This window comes from Bufo gargarizans, chromosome 3 (genome assembly GCF_014858855.1).
Source record: "Bufo gargarizans isolate SCDJY-AF-19 chromosome 3, ASM1485885v1, whole genome shotgun sequence".
NCBI lineage: Eukaryota > Metazoa > Chordata > Amphibia > Anura > Bufonidae > Bufo > Bufo gargarizans.
The window spans coordinates 140539151-140555322 of record NC_058082.1 but is presented as its reverse complement, the minus strand read 5'-3'; the positions used below and the strand labels follow the sequence as shown (position 1 = coordinate 140555322).

At 41.8% G+C, this 16172-nt stretch overlaps 1 protein-coding gene across 4 annotated transcripts in view; it reads left to right on the top strand.

The window, feature by feature from the left end:
• Window positions 1-16172, top strand: part of DIAPH3 (diaphanous related formin 3) — a 682618-nt gene that overhangs the window by 470736 nt on the left and 195710 nt on the right. For all 4 annotated transcript variants that reach the window (XM_044286187.1, XM_044286189.1, XM_044286188.1 and 1 more), the window contains one exon: window positions 12803-12938. In XM_044286187.1, coding sequence (XP_044142122.1) covers window positions 12803-12938 — 136 coding nt within the window. The remainder of the gene's footprint in view (window positions 1-12802; window positions 12939-16172) is intronic.

The window sequence follows — 16172 nt, the reverse complement described above, 5'->3', positions numbered from 1 at the left end:
CCCATGCATCACTCAGTGAAACAGGCGCCTTGTGTGGTGAGGCTGTTAGACTACTTTCACATTAGCGTTAATATTTTCCGGCATTGAGATCCATCATAGGGTCTCAATACCGGAAAAAAAAACGCTTCAGTTTTGTCCCCATTCCTGGTCAATGGAGACAAAACGTAACTAAACGGAATGCTCCAAAATGCATTCCGTTCCGTTCTCATACCGGAGCAAGACTGTTCCGTCATGACCCACAATGCAAGTCAATGGGTACAGATCTGTTTTCTCTGACACAATCTGACACAATGGAAAACTGATCCGTCCCCAATTGACTTTCAATGGAATTCATAACTGATCCTTCATGGGTATGTTAAAGATAATACAACCGGATCCGTTCATAACGGATGCAGATGGTTGTACTATCAGTAACAGAAGCGTTTTTTGCTAAACCTTGCTGGATCCAGCAAAAACGCGAGTGTAAAAGTAGCCATATACAGACCAGAGATGTGAACATTGTCGGGGCCTCACATAATCAATTCAAGTTCAAGTAAAACCTAATTCAGCTGTTAGGACCACAAATAATGGTATGTGCATTTTTCGTTAAAGATGATACATTCTTCCAAATGATTGAATTCCCATGGAAACTATTATTATGCAGATCTATCATATCAGCAATCATGTCACTGCCACTTCTGCTTCACTGGTTTTTATTTGACAAGGAGAGGTTTTAGTATAAAGTTGTCACGAGGAACATAAAGTACAACAGGTGCTTTGTGCAGTTCCTAACAATCTGTCAGTAATAGCTTTCGTATTAGGTTTTATTTTTATGAAATGCTGCTGTTTTCAGTTCTTACACTTTTTTGTTTGTATGGTGCGTGGATGGAATAAATCTATGGCTATACGCTGGTGTCAAGGCTCCTTTTTGGCAAAACAATTTTTAATACCTCAAATTGGCATACTGTCTGATCCTATTGATTTTAACTGCTTGCCAACCACCCAAAGGAAGTTTCTGAACATCCTTGCAGGAAGGGGGAGCCCGCTGTTAGTGACGGCACAACTCCCTATAGAGAAGTATGATCCTGATGATCCACATTTATTATGTTGCTGTGGATGCATCTTAGCACCCTTGTATTTCCCCTGTAAAGCCTTAGATACAGTTACAGTAGAAATTAGCAATACAAAAAAAACACAATGTTAAATCCCCCATAATGGCTAATGTCTGTAAAGCGCTGCGGCATATGGTGGCGCTATATAAATGCATCAAATAAATATAAGGGATTCAAAGTGTAAAATAAAATAAAAAAAGACAAGACAAAAGTCCAGCACACACCATACAGCAGCTTCTAGCCCCGACTCCAGTGACCATAACCCATACATCCCCAATATAAAAATATCCATTATGGAAAGGGGATGGAATTTTTAAAAAAGTATTTTTGTTGCCCGCTATGCTGTTTTAAAAAGCAAAAGAAAACATAAAAAATCTGACTTTCCTTTTTTTTTATTTATTTTTTTTACATTTTTCCAGGTATAAAAAATAAAAACAAAAAATACTAAATAAAAAATGTCCTGAGTAAGGCCCCATACATCACTAAAAAACAAAGGTGCAAAATTATTAACATAACAGAATAGCTTGTTCTTCAACTGGTTAAAGGCGTTGATAGAGATTGTGGTTGTCTCTTTGACCATAGGTGAGTATCTTACTTGTTGTAAGCTGCTTTATAATTACTTTTATAAAACACTTTCTCCTCTTTGACATCTATTGATTCTCCTGGCTGTCCACGGGTTGCATGTAAATCTAGCAGATGTTGCCCAGCACGTACGTGCGGATGCGTTATTCATTAGTGCCGCGGCTGAGTTTCTTCAGAGCCATGTCTTTCATCCGTCGGAGGCGGAATGTTGTATGGTTGGGGTAATGCACTGATAGGTGTCCGGAATGACTTGTAATACTGTAACTGCTTTTAATATACCGCCATACAGTGTGTCCTCTAGAAGCTTTTTGTGGATTAATGTGGGACATCATGGTGTACTGAGCTTGTTTGTACCTACGTTTTTCTTCTTCCGGCATGCACAAAGCAGCTATTGATCCTACACAACGACTGCATGATAGTAACGATTTCTTGCAGGCTCTTAGTTGGCAATAAATTTTGCTCACTCATTATTTCCCTAACGCTTGGTCCCCTACTGAGCTTGCATCGATATCTTCAACACTACGGCCACAATAATAAAACTAAAAGTAAACTAAACATTTATTAACCCTTTTTCCTAGTGAGAGACGTGGTAATCTACTGTACTGTATATTAATCCTTCCCTTTTCTTTTAAATTTTTTTTTCATTGATTTTTTGAATAGTATATTGGAAATCAATAAATGTACATTGTATGCACAATGAAGAAGAGATTTCAGTTATTCAGAAGGCATTATAACAATGTACGGCATAAAGACAAATGATACAACAAGTCATTTCGAGCAGTTTAAGGTGGAGAAGGAACTGTAATAACAGGGTAGATGACGGAGGAGGTGTAAGCATGTAACTCCAGAGTTGTATGCTTTTTATATTCCGTTGTTGAAAAAGAAGTAGAAAAGTGTCAGGGGAGGGAAGGAAGGTGGGGGGGGTGGGAGGAAGGAGGGGGATAAAAGGGAGGACCTCGAATGTATGATGGTGGTTGTGATCACCCATGGTGCAGTCAAGTTGAGTCAGATAGAAGTTGTATAATTTGAGTGGAGGATCGGTATTTAACCCAGCCATCCCAAACCTTAAGAAACCTATTGTGAGTTCTCAGTTCCCAAGCTGATAGTTCTTCCATGTGAAAAATGTGGTTAACTTTGTGTAGCCATTGTGGAAGGGTGGGGGAGCTTGGTTGGTTCCAAAGTTGAGGAATCAATGATTTAGCTGCGGTGGTAAGGTGCTGAAAAAGAATTATTTTCTCGGATGGGACATTATCTAGGCGGATATTAAGAAAAATAGAGGTCAGAGTTGGATCTTGTGTAGAAGTTGCATATCTCTTTGATTGAGCTGAGTACCCGGGTCCAGAATGGATTGACCACCGGGCATTCCCACCACATGTGGATATATGTGCCTCTCGAACATTTACATTTCCAGCATATGTCTGAGTTTAGACAGGTCATCTGCTTTAGTCTTACGGGAGTACGGTACCATCTAGTTACTATTTTTATACAAATTCTCTTGAAGCCGGATACATCTAGAGATACCATGAGATTTGAGGTATTAATCCTTCCCTCATAACTTTTACTAATAATTTTCATACTTCCCTTGACGATTAAATAGTGCACTCGTTAAAGAGATGGTCCTGTATCCACAGGATAGGGCATTCGTGTCTGACTTATGGGGCCACCGCTGATCATGAGAATAGGAGTAGTGGTCACGCCTGCGCGCAGTGTAACTCTATAGGTCTGCCGGACATCGCAGAGTGTGATCATAGATCCGAATGGAGCGGTAACATACATGCTTGGCCACTGCTCCAAACAGGGGAACATCTGATTGACGTCAAACCGCCTGTGAGTCAGAAACTTATCCTCTATCCTGTGGAAAAGGGATGTTTTTATGGAAGGACAGCCCCTTTAATTGAGCGGCTCAGTCATCCAATCTTCAACATGCCTATCATAAAGAGCAGAAGAGCGAAGACAGTTTGAAAGATGTCTTTTAAAGGTGTTTTCCTTTACAAAACTCATTCATATAGCCATACGGGACCCAGAAAAAAAAGTCCTAGAAATGTTAAAGCTTGTGAAAAAAAGAATAGTGTAATTCAAAGCTCAAAAGTATGAAGACAAAAAGGTTTGGAATATTATACATTATCTAACTAAAACCACCTTGTAAGGCTCCTAAATCTTGTCTCTTGTGTTTTTAGGTAGAGAAATGCATTATGTTTATATCCAGCATATAATAATATTCACAGTTCTAACCTACCTTAGTTTTAAGTGACCTTTGTCTCAGTTTTTCCCACTATAAATGGGTCTGACCACTCAGTGCCCGATCCATCACATGACGCATACCATTGACTCCAGTCGGGCACTGTTGACTTATAATGCCGTCCCAAGCTGTTCATTATTTTTTCGGGAGAAGTTTTTTCACACAGCATTATTTTAACCATAAAAAACAATAGAATCTGACAGAGACTGCTAACGGACATTCCAACAAACATGTGAGCATTGCGCACAGAATAATTTGTATGTTTCTGCTCATATGTATTTGGAGAGATGAGGCATAGCATAAAGTATAGGAGCAGAAATGGACAAGTACTAATGGTGCACTATGCAGCCATCTCTGTATCACCCATATACCAGGAGAACATGTCCTAAGTGCCAGTTCACACAGAGTTTTTGGCACTGATTTTGGTGTTCTTCTGCCTGAAAACAACCTCCTATTCATGTCAGTGGGATCCACATGGAAAAAAGAAGCAGCATGTCCCATCCTGGGGAGGAGTTTGTACTGAAGCTCCCATTAAAAAATGAATGGGAAGCATCAAAAAACACTCAACACGTGTCCACCAGTTGTCCGTTTTCTGTGTGGTTTTTGGCCTGGATCTATGTAAAAAAAAAAAAACATAATCTGAAAATGCAGTTTTGCGTTGAAGTAAACCCCCATTTATAAAAAATCCTTCCTGTGAACACACCCTAATTGTCTCCGATGGTAATGCACCATTAGGTCTTTTGCGGCCCTTGGGAGTGTTTGGTAGGACAGTGTGGCCTCTGGACCAGAAGAGGTTGTGCACCTCTGCTCTAAATGGTAAATGGCCACTGTAATGGAGGCAGGAATGGCTCGGTTTCTTATAGGTGTCCTTGTTTGTCACTCTTATTGTTGGATTTGTACCAAACCAGTTTTGTTCCGAATTTCAGAAAAGTTTGCCCCTCAAACAAACCCAGATATTTTGTGATTCATTTGAGGTGAATTGGAGTGAGGGAGAGACTGTAAGTCCTAGGAGACTCGAAAGTGTTTTATACTAACTTTCAAGGCAATTGGATCATACCGTATTTGATTCAGGTAGAATAGATTTGTACCCAAATCAAACTTTAATAAAAAATTTGACGAATTGGATCTGCAAAGGAGTTTAAACAAATCCACTCATCTTTACAATAGGTATATTCACATGTTTGATTTTCATCATGGACCAGCTGTCTGTTCAGAGAAAATAGCAGACCGATTTGTCTTCAACACTCCCTCATTCCCATATGTCTGCAGGAAAATCGGACTGCACATGGACACCACCCGTGTGCAGTACCTTTACTTACAGTAAGACCCCTTTCACACGGGTGCAATGCGTGAAGTGAACGCATTGCACCCGCACTGAATCCGGACCCATTCATTTCAATGGGGCTGTGTACATGAGCGATGTTTTTCACGTATCACTTGTGTGTTGCGTGAAAATCGCAGCATGTTCTATATTCTGTGTTTTTCACGCAACGCAGGCCCATAGAAGTGAGTGGGGCTTCAGTGAAAATCGCATAGCATCAGCAAGCAAGTGCGGATGCAATGCAATTTTCACGGATGGTTGCTAAGGGGATGATGTGAATAGATAGGGACCCCATTAAAGTCCATTTACTTTTTTTTTCCATTATAACATGGTTATAATGGAAAATAATAGCATTCTTTAATACAGAATGCTAAGTAAAATGACCTTTGAGGGTTAAAAAAAAAAATAATTCAACTTGATCGCGCAGCCGTTATCGTCTTTTTCTTGCAGGACTTGCAAAAAGACCTGCGCTGACGTCATTGCGCTCACCATGTGGTGAGTGCGGTGACCTCAGCACAGGCCCTGCTGAATGCCATCAAGTGGATGAGGTGAGTATTTTCTTTAACCCTCATTTTACTTAGCATTCCGTATTAAAGAATACAGAACACCTAACCCGAACATAAGTGAGGAAGTCCAGGTTCGGTTCTGGGTACCAACATTCAGTTTTTTGTCACGCGTGTGCAAAACGCATTAAATGATTTGCACTCGTGCGGAAAAAAATGAACAACGCAATCACAGACAAAACTGACTAAAATTGCGTGCACACTTGCGCGGGTTTCCCATAATGCACCCGTGACGCCCGTGTGAAAGCCTAACCACTTGTCCGTGTTTACCGGGTCCATGAATTCCGTGATAGGATTGTCAGCGATTCATCCGTGAAGGGTCCGTGTTTGCTCCATGTGTCTGTTTTTTGCCTGCTGTGTGTCATCCGTGTTTCATGAACACGGCACAGCTGAACATTTATTTTCACAGCATCTCCTCCTAATGGTCTATGAAACACGGATGGACCTATAGACTATAATAGGCGTGATGGACAAAATAGGGCATGCTTCTGTGCGAAAACATAGATGTGTGAATACACACATTAAAATAAATGGGTACGTGTGCTGTCCGTGAATCACTGACGTGTGAATGAGGACTTACAGAATTGTTACAACATTTTTTATAAATTTTTTACTTTATTATTATTTCAATATTAACAAACAATGTATAACATTAACATCATTTTAAAACAATTAAGAACAAAAAAAAGTCTTAGGCCTCTTTCACACTTGCGTTGTCCGGATCCGGCGTGTACTCCATTTGCCGGAATTACACGCCGGATCAGGAAAAACGCAAGTGAACTGAAAGCATTTGAAGACGGATCTGTCTTCAAAATGCGTTCAGTGTTACTATGGCAGCCAGGACGCTATTAAAGTCCTGGTTGCCATAGTAGTAGTGGGAAGCGGTATACTTACAGTCCGTGCGGCTCCCGGGGCCGCTCCAGAATGACGTCAGAGCGCCCCATGCGCATGAATGACGTGCCATGCGATGACATCATCCATGCGCGTGGGGCTCCCTGACGCCACTCTGGAGCGCCCCGGGAGCCGCACGGACGGTAAGTATACTGCTCCCCCGCTCCCCACTACACTTTACCATGGCTGCCGGGACTTTAGGGTACTGGCAACCATGGTAACCATTCAGAAAAAGCTAAACGTCGGATCCGGCAATGCGCCGAAACAACGTTTAGCTTTAATTAACGTTTAGCATTAATTCCGGATCCGGCCTTGCAGCAAGTCTTCAGGATTTTTGGCCGGAGCAAAAAGCGCAGCATGCTGCGGTATTTTCTCCGGCCAAAAAACGTTCCGGTCCCGAACTGAAGACATCCTGATGCATCCTGAACGAATTTCACTCCATTCAGAATGCATTAGGATAAAACTGATCAGGATTCTTCCAGCATAGAGCCCCGACGACGGAACTGCAAGTGTGAAAGAGCACTTACTAAAATGGCTCTAATAGAACTTTCATTCTGTATCTGTCTCATTTACTGATCTTTCACTTTGAACTTGCATTCTCCAGAGCACGTATGGATTGTACAAGGGATTGCCAGCTCTTGGACTTTTTCTCTGATACTTACCTGCTTTGCGCTGCTCTGGTCCTCCACTCTGGCTCCCGCATGTCCATGTCCCGGTCCCCGGACTGTTTACATCCGGCAGAGCATGGCCAGATGCCTTCAGAGGTGATTTGCTGCTTGTGACCGGGTCACTTATTGGCTACAGTGGAGCATATGATCATGCTAGTACACCGCCAAATGTAAACAGCCCAGGGACCGGCGCATAGTCGTGCAGGAGCCAGCACAGAGGATGGGCGTGGTGGGGAACAGGTAAGTATGAATCTTCTACTTACAGAGGCAGGCTGCGGGCAGTACAGAAAATCCCTTTAAGGGCTCATGCACATGAATGTATTTTCTTTCCGTGTCCATTTAGGTTTTTTTGCGGAGCATATGCGGAACCATTCATTTCAATGGGTCCACACAAAAAAACGGAAGGTACTCAGTGTGCATTCCATTTCCGTTTGTCCGTTTTTCCATTCCACTAAAAAATAGAACATATTCTATTATTGTCCACATGACAGACAAGGATAGGACTGTTCTATTTGGAGCCAGCTGTTCTGTTCCGCAAAATGCACACGGATGTCATCCGTATTCTTTGCGGACCCCAAAATACATACGGTCGTGTGCATGAGCCCTAAGGCTGATAAATACATGCTATTCTGGACAAGTTTATAGTCGGCTCTGATCCCCATTGGAATCACTGTGTGCTCGGCTCGGATGTAGAGAAGCGGTTTACATGGTTATAACACATGTTGACAGACTGCACCTTGCTGCTCTATTAGAATTTAATTATACAACTGAATTTAACGCCTATTTTTATTTTAATTATGCAAATTAAAATTGTCTTCCAAATGCTCCTGTGATATCTGCGAGAGAAGTTACAGCAAAACAAGCATGAAATCTGATCCTATAAGCTACATGCTGATTTAATGACTGCATTATCAACCCTTTTTGCCTAATTTCCTTACATAATACTACCCATCACTTCTCTGCCATCGTTAAATTGACTATTATCCTAGACAGATTAAACCAGATGCTATAAATTGTATTGTTTTAACATATTAGGATAATAATTGGAGCCAAAAAAGAAAGTGATTTATATTTTCTAACACCGTTGTGAGGCCGGTGGCTCTGGTCTGCAAACAGTCCAAGTCATTTTGCCTACTAAGGGTACTTTTACACTAGCGTTAGAAGAATCTGGCAGGCAGTTCTGTTGCCGGAGCTGCTTGCCGAATCCGGAAATCCGTATGCAAACGGTTATCATTTGTTTCCGGCTCTGGATGCGGATCCGTCTAACAAATGCATTGAAATACCGGAACTGTCTCTCAAGTGTAATCCGGAAAAAAGGATCCGGTATAAAAAAATAATCACATTTTTAAAGGGCTGCGCATGTCGGATCTGTTAATGCGGCAATTTCCTGAACACTTTTATCTATTAAAAATGCATTAATAAATGACATTACAAAAAGTATTATTAGGGACACGTTGGTTACTCGTTAATACTAGCTGCATGCGTGTACTGTTCCCAACATATGTGCAGCTAGTAATGTATAGTGGCCACCCCCTTTACATAAAGTTACATTGTACCCCTAGCCTACTTTCTTTTCTGCAGAACTGTTGGGCTGGTAAGTAAATTGCAATCTGTCCCACATTTGACAGTCCAAAAATGTAGGCTTTGATCAAAAACCATGGAGGATCAGGAGTCTCTTTTTTTTTTCCCCTTTAAAAACAGAAATGCATCCCAGCATTGCTCGAGCAAATGTTTAAGCAAATGCGTTGTATTTTGCTCTCCCTTTTTCTCCCAAAACAGTTGAATTGAAGGGGTCGGGCAGTGTGATGATCCTCAGAATAGGTCATAGTATGGGATCTGTGGGGAGCTGACTCCCTGCACCCCAAATGATCAGCTGTTTGAGGGAGTTGCAGTGTTCATGCAAGTTTACCCGCGTGTTGTCTCCCTTGTAGTGAAAGTGCAGTGGTCGTCCCATTAACCTGAATGGAAAGGAATGGTTTTAATCACATTGTACTGCTGCTGCAAAGGAGACAACGTGCAGGACCACCGTGCCAGGCACTTCAGCCCCTTCAAACAGCTGATGGGCAGGGATGCCGGATGTCAGACCTACACTGATCTAAATATTATGCCACCACATAACATCTTTAAAGCTTTTTCAGTAAAACTAAATACCCCCCCCCCCCCCCCCTTCCCCAATGCCTGGGCACCTTGTATTGATTATACTTACCTGCTCCCCGACACCTGCATCTCCCCATCGCTTGGAATAAACCATCTAGCATTGCAATCAAATGTCTGCAATAACTTGTGGTACGGTTTTGACATCACTGTGGAGGAATTTTGTCCCATTCCTCTTTGCAGAATCCTTTTGATTAGGCTACATAGGAGGGTTCTTGAGCTGACTGTTTAAAGGGTTTATCCGTGTCTATGAAAAACAACATATTACTGCAATGGTTTGTAATACGACAGACCACAGCTGAGTAGGTTGAAGCATGTTTTGATCAAGCCATGCTTTTCTTCTCCTTTGCAGCCTCTACTTCCTGTTCCATCTCATCCTAGCTGTGGGATGTCAGTTGTGATGGAAGTAGCTCTTCTCTACATCCACCCACTGTACCTCCCAGCAGTGGTGCTCCACACCCAGTGCTCTTCTTAATCTTGTTCCTCTACACCCTTTACACCAACTCAGCCCAATGGCTCTTCCCACTACACCCATCAAACACATACTGCTTCAGGCAGACGTCCTTCTTCAGGATTTTCTAATAGAGAACAGAATTTATGGTTCCATCAATTATGAAAAATTGTCCAGGTCCTCCACAAGAAACAAAGTAGCGCCAGAACATTGCGCTACCACCACCATGTTTGACTGTTAATATGATGTTCTTATGGTGGAATGTGGTGTTATCCACATGTTTTGAGATCACAAAACATCATCCCCAAGGTCTTGCTGGTCATCTAGAGGTTTCTTTGGCAAATACAAGATTAGCCTTTTTTTTTTTTTTTTTTATAGCTGTCGTTTGCACCTTGCATCTCTCCCATGTATGCCATTTTTGCCCAATGTCTTTCTTATTGTGGAATAGTATTCATTGGCCTAAAAGGGGTTACCTAACATTTTATAAGACCTCACAGAGTAGCCAACCTGTGGCAGTAATCGTACTTACCTTGTCCCCATCTCTATCACTTGCTGGTGTGCTGATAACATCCTTTTGACAGGGAGCACATGACCCCTGCAGCCAATAGCTCCTCTTGCATCACATCATGCAAGGGGAGCAGCTCATTGCTGCAGCCAGCGATTGGCTACAACAGTTATGTGCCCAACGCCCTGTCATCAACAGGATGTTGGTATCGGCACACTGGGGAGATGAAGAGCTGGTCGGGGAATGATAGGGACCAGGTATGTATGATGACCTCCATGCGTCGGCCACTCCTGCAGTGAGGACTGCAGTTACTTCTATGTTTATCTGTATTCTTTTGTGGCTTCCTGGATGAGCATTCATTGCACTTTTGGTGAAATGTTTGTAGGTTGGCCACTCCTGTGACCGTTGTTCCAAGTTTTCTCGATTTGTAACAAATGGTTCTCACTTTGGTTCGCTGGAGTGTCAGAGCACTAGCAATTCCTTTGTTACCCTTTCCAGTCTTCTACATTTCAATGACTATGTAGTTCGATCAAAATCATTCAGAGGTGTCAAAAATGTAAAAACAGAACAAATTAGGAAAGAGGCAAGTGAAACCTCATCTTCCTCTAACATGTCTATCATGTTTTTGTTTTTTTGTTTGGCTTTTTAAATGTCAGTTTTTTGTTCATTTTCTTTCATGTGTTTCTCTTTTCCGATATTGATATCTGGCAGAGGATCTCAATACCGGAGAAAAACACTTCAGTTGTTTCCCCATCCATTGTCAATGGGGACAAAACGGAACTGAACGTAATGCTCCAAAATGCATTCCGTTCCATTTGGTTGCCTTCCTATACCAGACAGAAAATAGAAAACGGATCCGGCACTCATTGATTTACAATGGTTTTAATGCCGGATCAGTCCGTGCCTTTTTAGAGATAATACAACCGGATCCGTTCAGCCGATTGTATTATCAAAAACGGAAGTGTTTTTGCTGATCCCTGCCTGATCAGGCAAAAATGCAAGTGTGAAAGTAGCCTTAGCCTATCTGCCAGTTATCAATAGATTATCTGCTGTTTGCGGATCTTATTATGGCTTAGGGTACTTTCACACTTGTGTTAGAGGATTCCGGCAGGCAGTTCCGTTGCCGAAACTGCCTGCCGGATGCACATCCGGCTGACAAATGCATTAAAATACCGTCCGGAAAAACGGATCTGGTATTTTTTTTTTTTGCATTTTTAAAGGTCTGAACATACGCAGACCAGGAAAACAGATCCGTTTTTCCAGAACACTCTGTACCGGATCATTAATACATTTCAATGGAAAGTAGTGCCGGATCCGGCATTCCGGCAAGAGTTCCAGCATGCTGTTAAAAAAAAAAAAAAAAAGATATGAAGGTATATTACAAAGATGCAGAATTTAACTGGCCGACTGTATGAGCAGAGTAATAGGTGCACAGAGGTTCAGGAATACAGATGGTTTCCATGCAGACATAGCAGTAATTGCAGTAGTAATTATTCCCCATGAGATCGTAGTTTGCAAGACAGAGTTCAGTGCCCTGATCAGTCTGCTTTATTTACTTTAGGTAATTAAAAGACCCCTTATTTCCCTTCTAATTGAAATGTTACATTCCGTCGCTTTGTAAGCAAAGATAAGCCTTTGGAACCCTTTCAGAAAATGGAAGTATAGAAAGTCATCCTGAGCCAGGTTACCGAGTAGCGCTTCTTGGCAAGAGATAAGGCACATGTTCTTACCTTGCATTCAATACACAATAAAGACATTTTGGTATTTGGAACAAATGTTAAAATGTAAGTATTCTGCTAAGAGATCTAAACAAATGTGACTATCTTTCAGCGAGATGCACAGATGGTTGAAGTTTTTTGTTTTTTTTCATCTATTGATTTGTTATGATCTCATCTGGTGCGCTGGAAAGTTTGACTGTCTTTTGGGTTTATCTGTTTCTATAATTGTGTTGCACTATATTAAAAAGCAAGCAGCAAGCTGTCCTCCCTGCTTTTTCCACTGATTTGTTTAAAATAACACTACAGATTTTCTGACATTTGGAAAGTAGTCTGCTTTGTTAAGGTAACTGTTAGGCATTAATGTATAATAAATGTAACACACATTGTGACACCGTGCATTCTTCCTGCTCCCGAAGACAAATAGATCTGGCACGGGGAAGATTTTCCAATGACTCAGGAACTTCTTAAGTGTACCCATTAGTGTAAAGCCTGTGTACTGCGGGAAGAAAGGCAATAGCTCTAAATCTTCATTTATTTTCAGATTGATTTTAAATACACTATCATGTTCCCCAATCATTCAGATGGTTAATTAATGGGATTTAATTTTCTTTCTGTGTAGCAAGCAACAAAAGAAAATATCAGACGGCGAGAAGCAGAAGAAAAACAAAAGAGAGTCAGGCTGGCAAAAGAACTGGCAGAGAGAGAGAGAGAAGAAAGGCAGAAGAAGAAAAAGCATCTGCTGGAAAAGAACAGAGGTGCGTAACGTCTGTAGAAATGGAAGGTCCTAGGGACCAACCACTCATTGAAGGTGCATCAAAAGTGATTTCCTCCCATCCTCCTTCCCATTGTAACGTTAGTGTGTTCTTCAGTTTTCTTAGGCTACTTTCACACTTGCGGCAGAGGATTCCGGCAGACAGTTCCGTCGATGCATTTGTGATCCGGATGCGGATCCATCTGACAAATGCATTGCAATGCCGGATCCGTATTTCCGATTGTCATCTGGAAAAACAGATCCAGTATTTATTTTTTGCACATTTTTAAAGGTCTGCACATGCGTGGACCAGAAGAAGGGATCCGTCAATGCGGCAATTTCAATGGAAATACATTCAGGCAAGTGTTCAGGCCAAAAAACGTAAGAGGGACTGAACTGATGCATTCTGAACGGATTGCTCTCCATTCAGAATGCATTAGGATAAAACTGATCAGTTTTACCCCGGTATTGAGCCCCTAGGACGGAATAATACCAGAAATGAAAAACGCTAGTGTGAAAGTACCCTTAAGTTACTGTAGTTCCAGCTATCCGTAAGAAAATTGACCAAAGAATCTCACGGTTATCCAGTAATAAGGTAGAATTTTTGCAGCCATTAAAGGAGTTGTACCAAAGTTTTAAAGTTATCCCCCTTCCTACAGGAGAGGGGATAACTAAGTGATCTCTGGGGATCTGAAAAACTGGGACCCCTACTGATCCCGAGAACAGGTCCCATATCTCCATGCTGCTGGAGTGGCAGGGCACATCTTCAGCCTGCCACTCCTTCAGAACAGGGACATGAGACCCTTGTTTTTGGAATCAGTGGGGGTTTGGACACCCCCAGCGAACAGTTGGTTATCTCCTATCCTGTGGATATGGCAAAACTTCATACAACCTCTTTAAAGGTGTATTCCCATCTCAAGAAGTAAATGCATATATGCCTTCACTTTATTTTCAAAATCTTTGACCTTCCAATTTGCCAGTTTTTCTGCACAAATCCTGTCCCATACATTCAAGTGAGAGGGACTTGTTGCATTTCCTTACTCTACAGGCAGATGCGAGGGTCACCTTGGAGGGACCACAATAGTGTTATGGCCACTTCATTTGGAGGATTGGCCAGGCTCTGATCAGGAAGTGATGGCATATCCTAGCAGTATTTCCAACAGAAAGATCATGATCTATCATTGCTTCTCAGCACAATTAACGTCGCTTCTCAGCGTAATTACTACTATACAGCAGCATAATCTGCATACTGTACATGAGGCATTTGTATACATTATTCATTATAATTAGGCTTGAGCGAATCGACCTTCATATCATAGATTCATTCATTTACTTGCAAATCAATGGATGTCGTGTATCTGGACTTCTCCAAAGCATTTGACACTGTACCACATAAAAGGTTAGTATATAAAATGACAATGCTCGAACTGGGAGAAAACGTCTGTAAGTGGGTAAGTAACTGGCTCAGTGATAGAAAACAGAGGGTGGTTATTATTGGTACATACTCAGATTGGGTCACTGTCACTAGTGGGGTACCTCAGGGGTCTGTATTGGGTCCTATTCTCCTCAATATATTTATTAATGATCTTGTAGAAGGCTTGCATAGTAAAATATCAATTTTCTCAGATGACACTAAACTGTGTAAAGTAATTAACACTGATGAGGACAGTATACTAATACAGAGGGATCTGGATCGATTGGAGCTTGGGCAGATAAGTGGCAGATGAGGTTTAACACTGACAAATGTGAAGTTATGCACATGGGAAGGAATAATGCAAGTCACCCGTACATACTAAGTGGTAAAACACTCGGTAACACTGACATGGAAAAGGATCTAGGAATTTTAATGAACAGCAAACTAAGCTGCAAAAACCAGTGTCAGGCAGCTGCTGCCAAGGCCAATAAGATAATGGATTGCATCAGAAGGGGCATAGATGCCCGTGATAAGAACATAGTCCTACCACTTTACAAATCACTGCTCAGATCACACATGGAGTACTGTGTACAGTTCTGGGCTCCTGTGAACAAGGTAGTCATAGCAGAACTGGAGAGGGTTCAGAGGAGGGCAACTAAAGTAATAACTGGAATGGGGCAGCTACAGCACCCTGAAAGATTATTAAAATTAGGGTTATTCACCTTATAAAAAAGACGACTAAGGGGAGATCTAATTACTATGTATAAATATATCAGGGGTCAGTACAGAGATCTCTCCCATCATCTATTTATCCCCAGGACTGTGACTGTGACGAGGGGACATCCTCTGCGTCTGGAGGAAAGAAGGTTTGTACACAAACATAGAAGAGGATTCTTTACGGTAAAATCAGTGAGACTATGGAACTCTCTGCCTGAGGAGGTGGTGATGGTGAGTACACTAAAAGAGTCCAAGAGGGGCCTGGATGTATTTCTGGAGCGTAATAATATTACAGGCTAGAAAGGGGTTGTTGATCCAGGGAGTTATTCTGATTGGAGTCGGGAATATTTTATTCCCCTAAAGTGGGGAAAATTTGCTTCTACCTCACAGTTTTTTTTTTGCCTTCCTCTGGATCAACTTGCAGGATGACAGGCCGAACTGGATGGACAAATGTCTTTTTACGGCCTTATGTACTATGTTATTTTATTTTAATGCCATATCCGTACATCATTAAAATGTATTGGCTCCGTGGTGCTAAAGTTCATTTCTCCCAAAGTCGCCGAAAACTTTGGTTAATCCCTACTGTATGCATATCTGCAGATTGAAAAACAATTTTAAATAGCAATCCAAACTGGGCTTTGGTACTGGCTGTTACTTCAACACCAAAGCCCAGTTCAGATTGCTATTTTAAATAGTTTTTCAGTACACAGGCGACTACAGGCAAGAAGAACTTTGGCTCCACCGAGCAGCTGTACAGCATTAAAATCAAAGTATTTTAAGATCTATCTATGATCTGAAGGTCTATTCACTCAAGCATAATTTTGATTAAAATTCATGAGCTCACTCACCTCATCAAGGTTGTCCTTACAAGTGGGTACCTACTCAAATTTGGTGCTGCACCTTGCGGTGACTACTGACGCAACGTCACTGCACCAGCAGGCAGCGTGACCCAGCACCCCAAGCTGCCCTGGCACTGGACTCCACCAAACCACAGGCACAGCAGCATGGCAACCACTCAGTACCGTACTACAGTGGGATGCGAAAGTTTGGGCAACCTTGTTAATCGTCACGATTTTCCTGTATAAATCGTTGGTTGTTACGATAAAA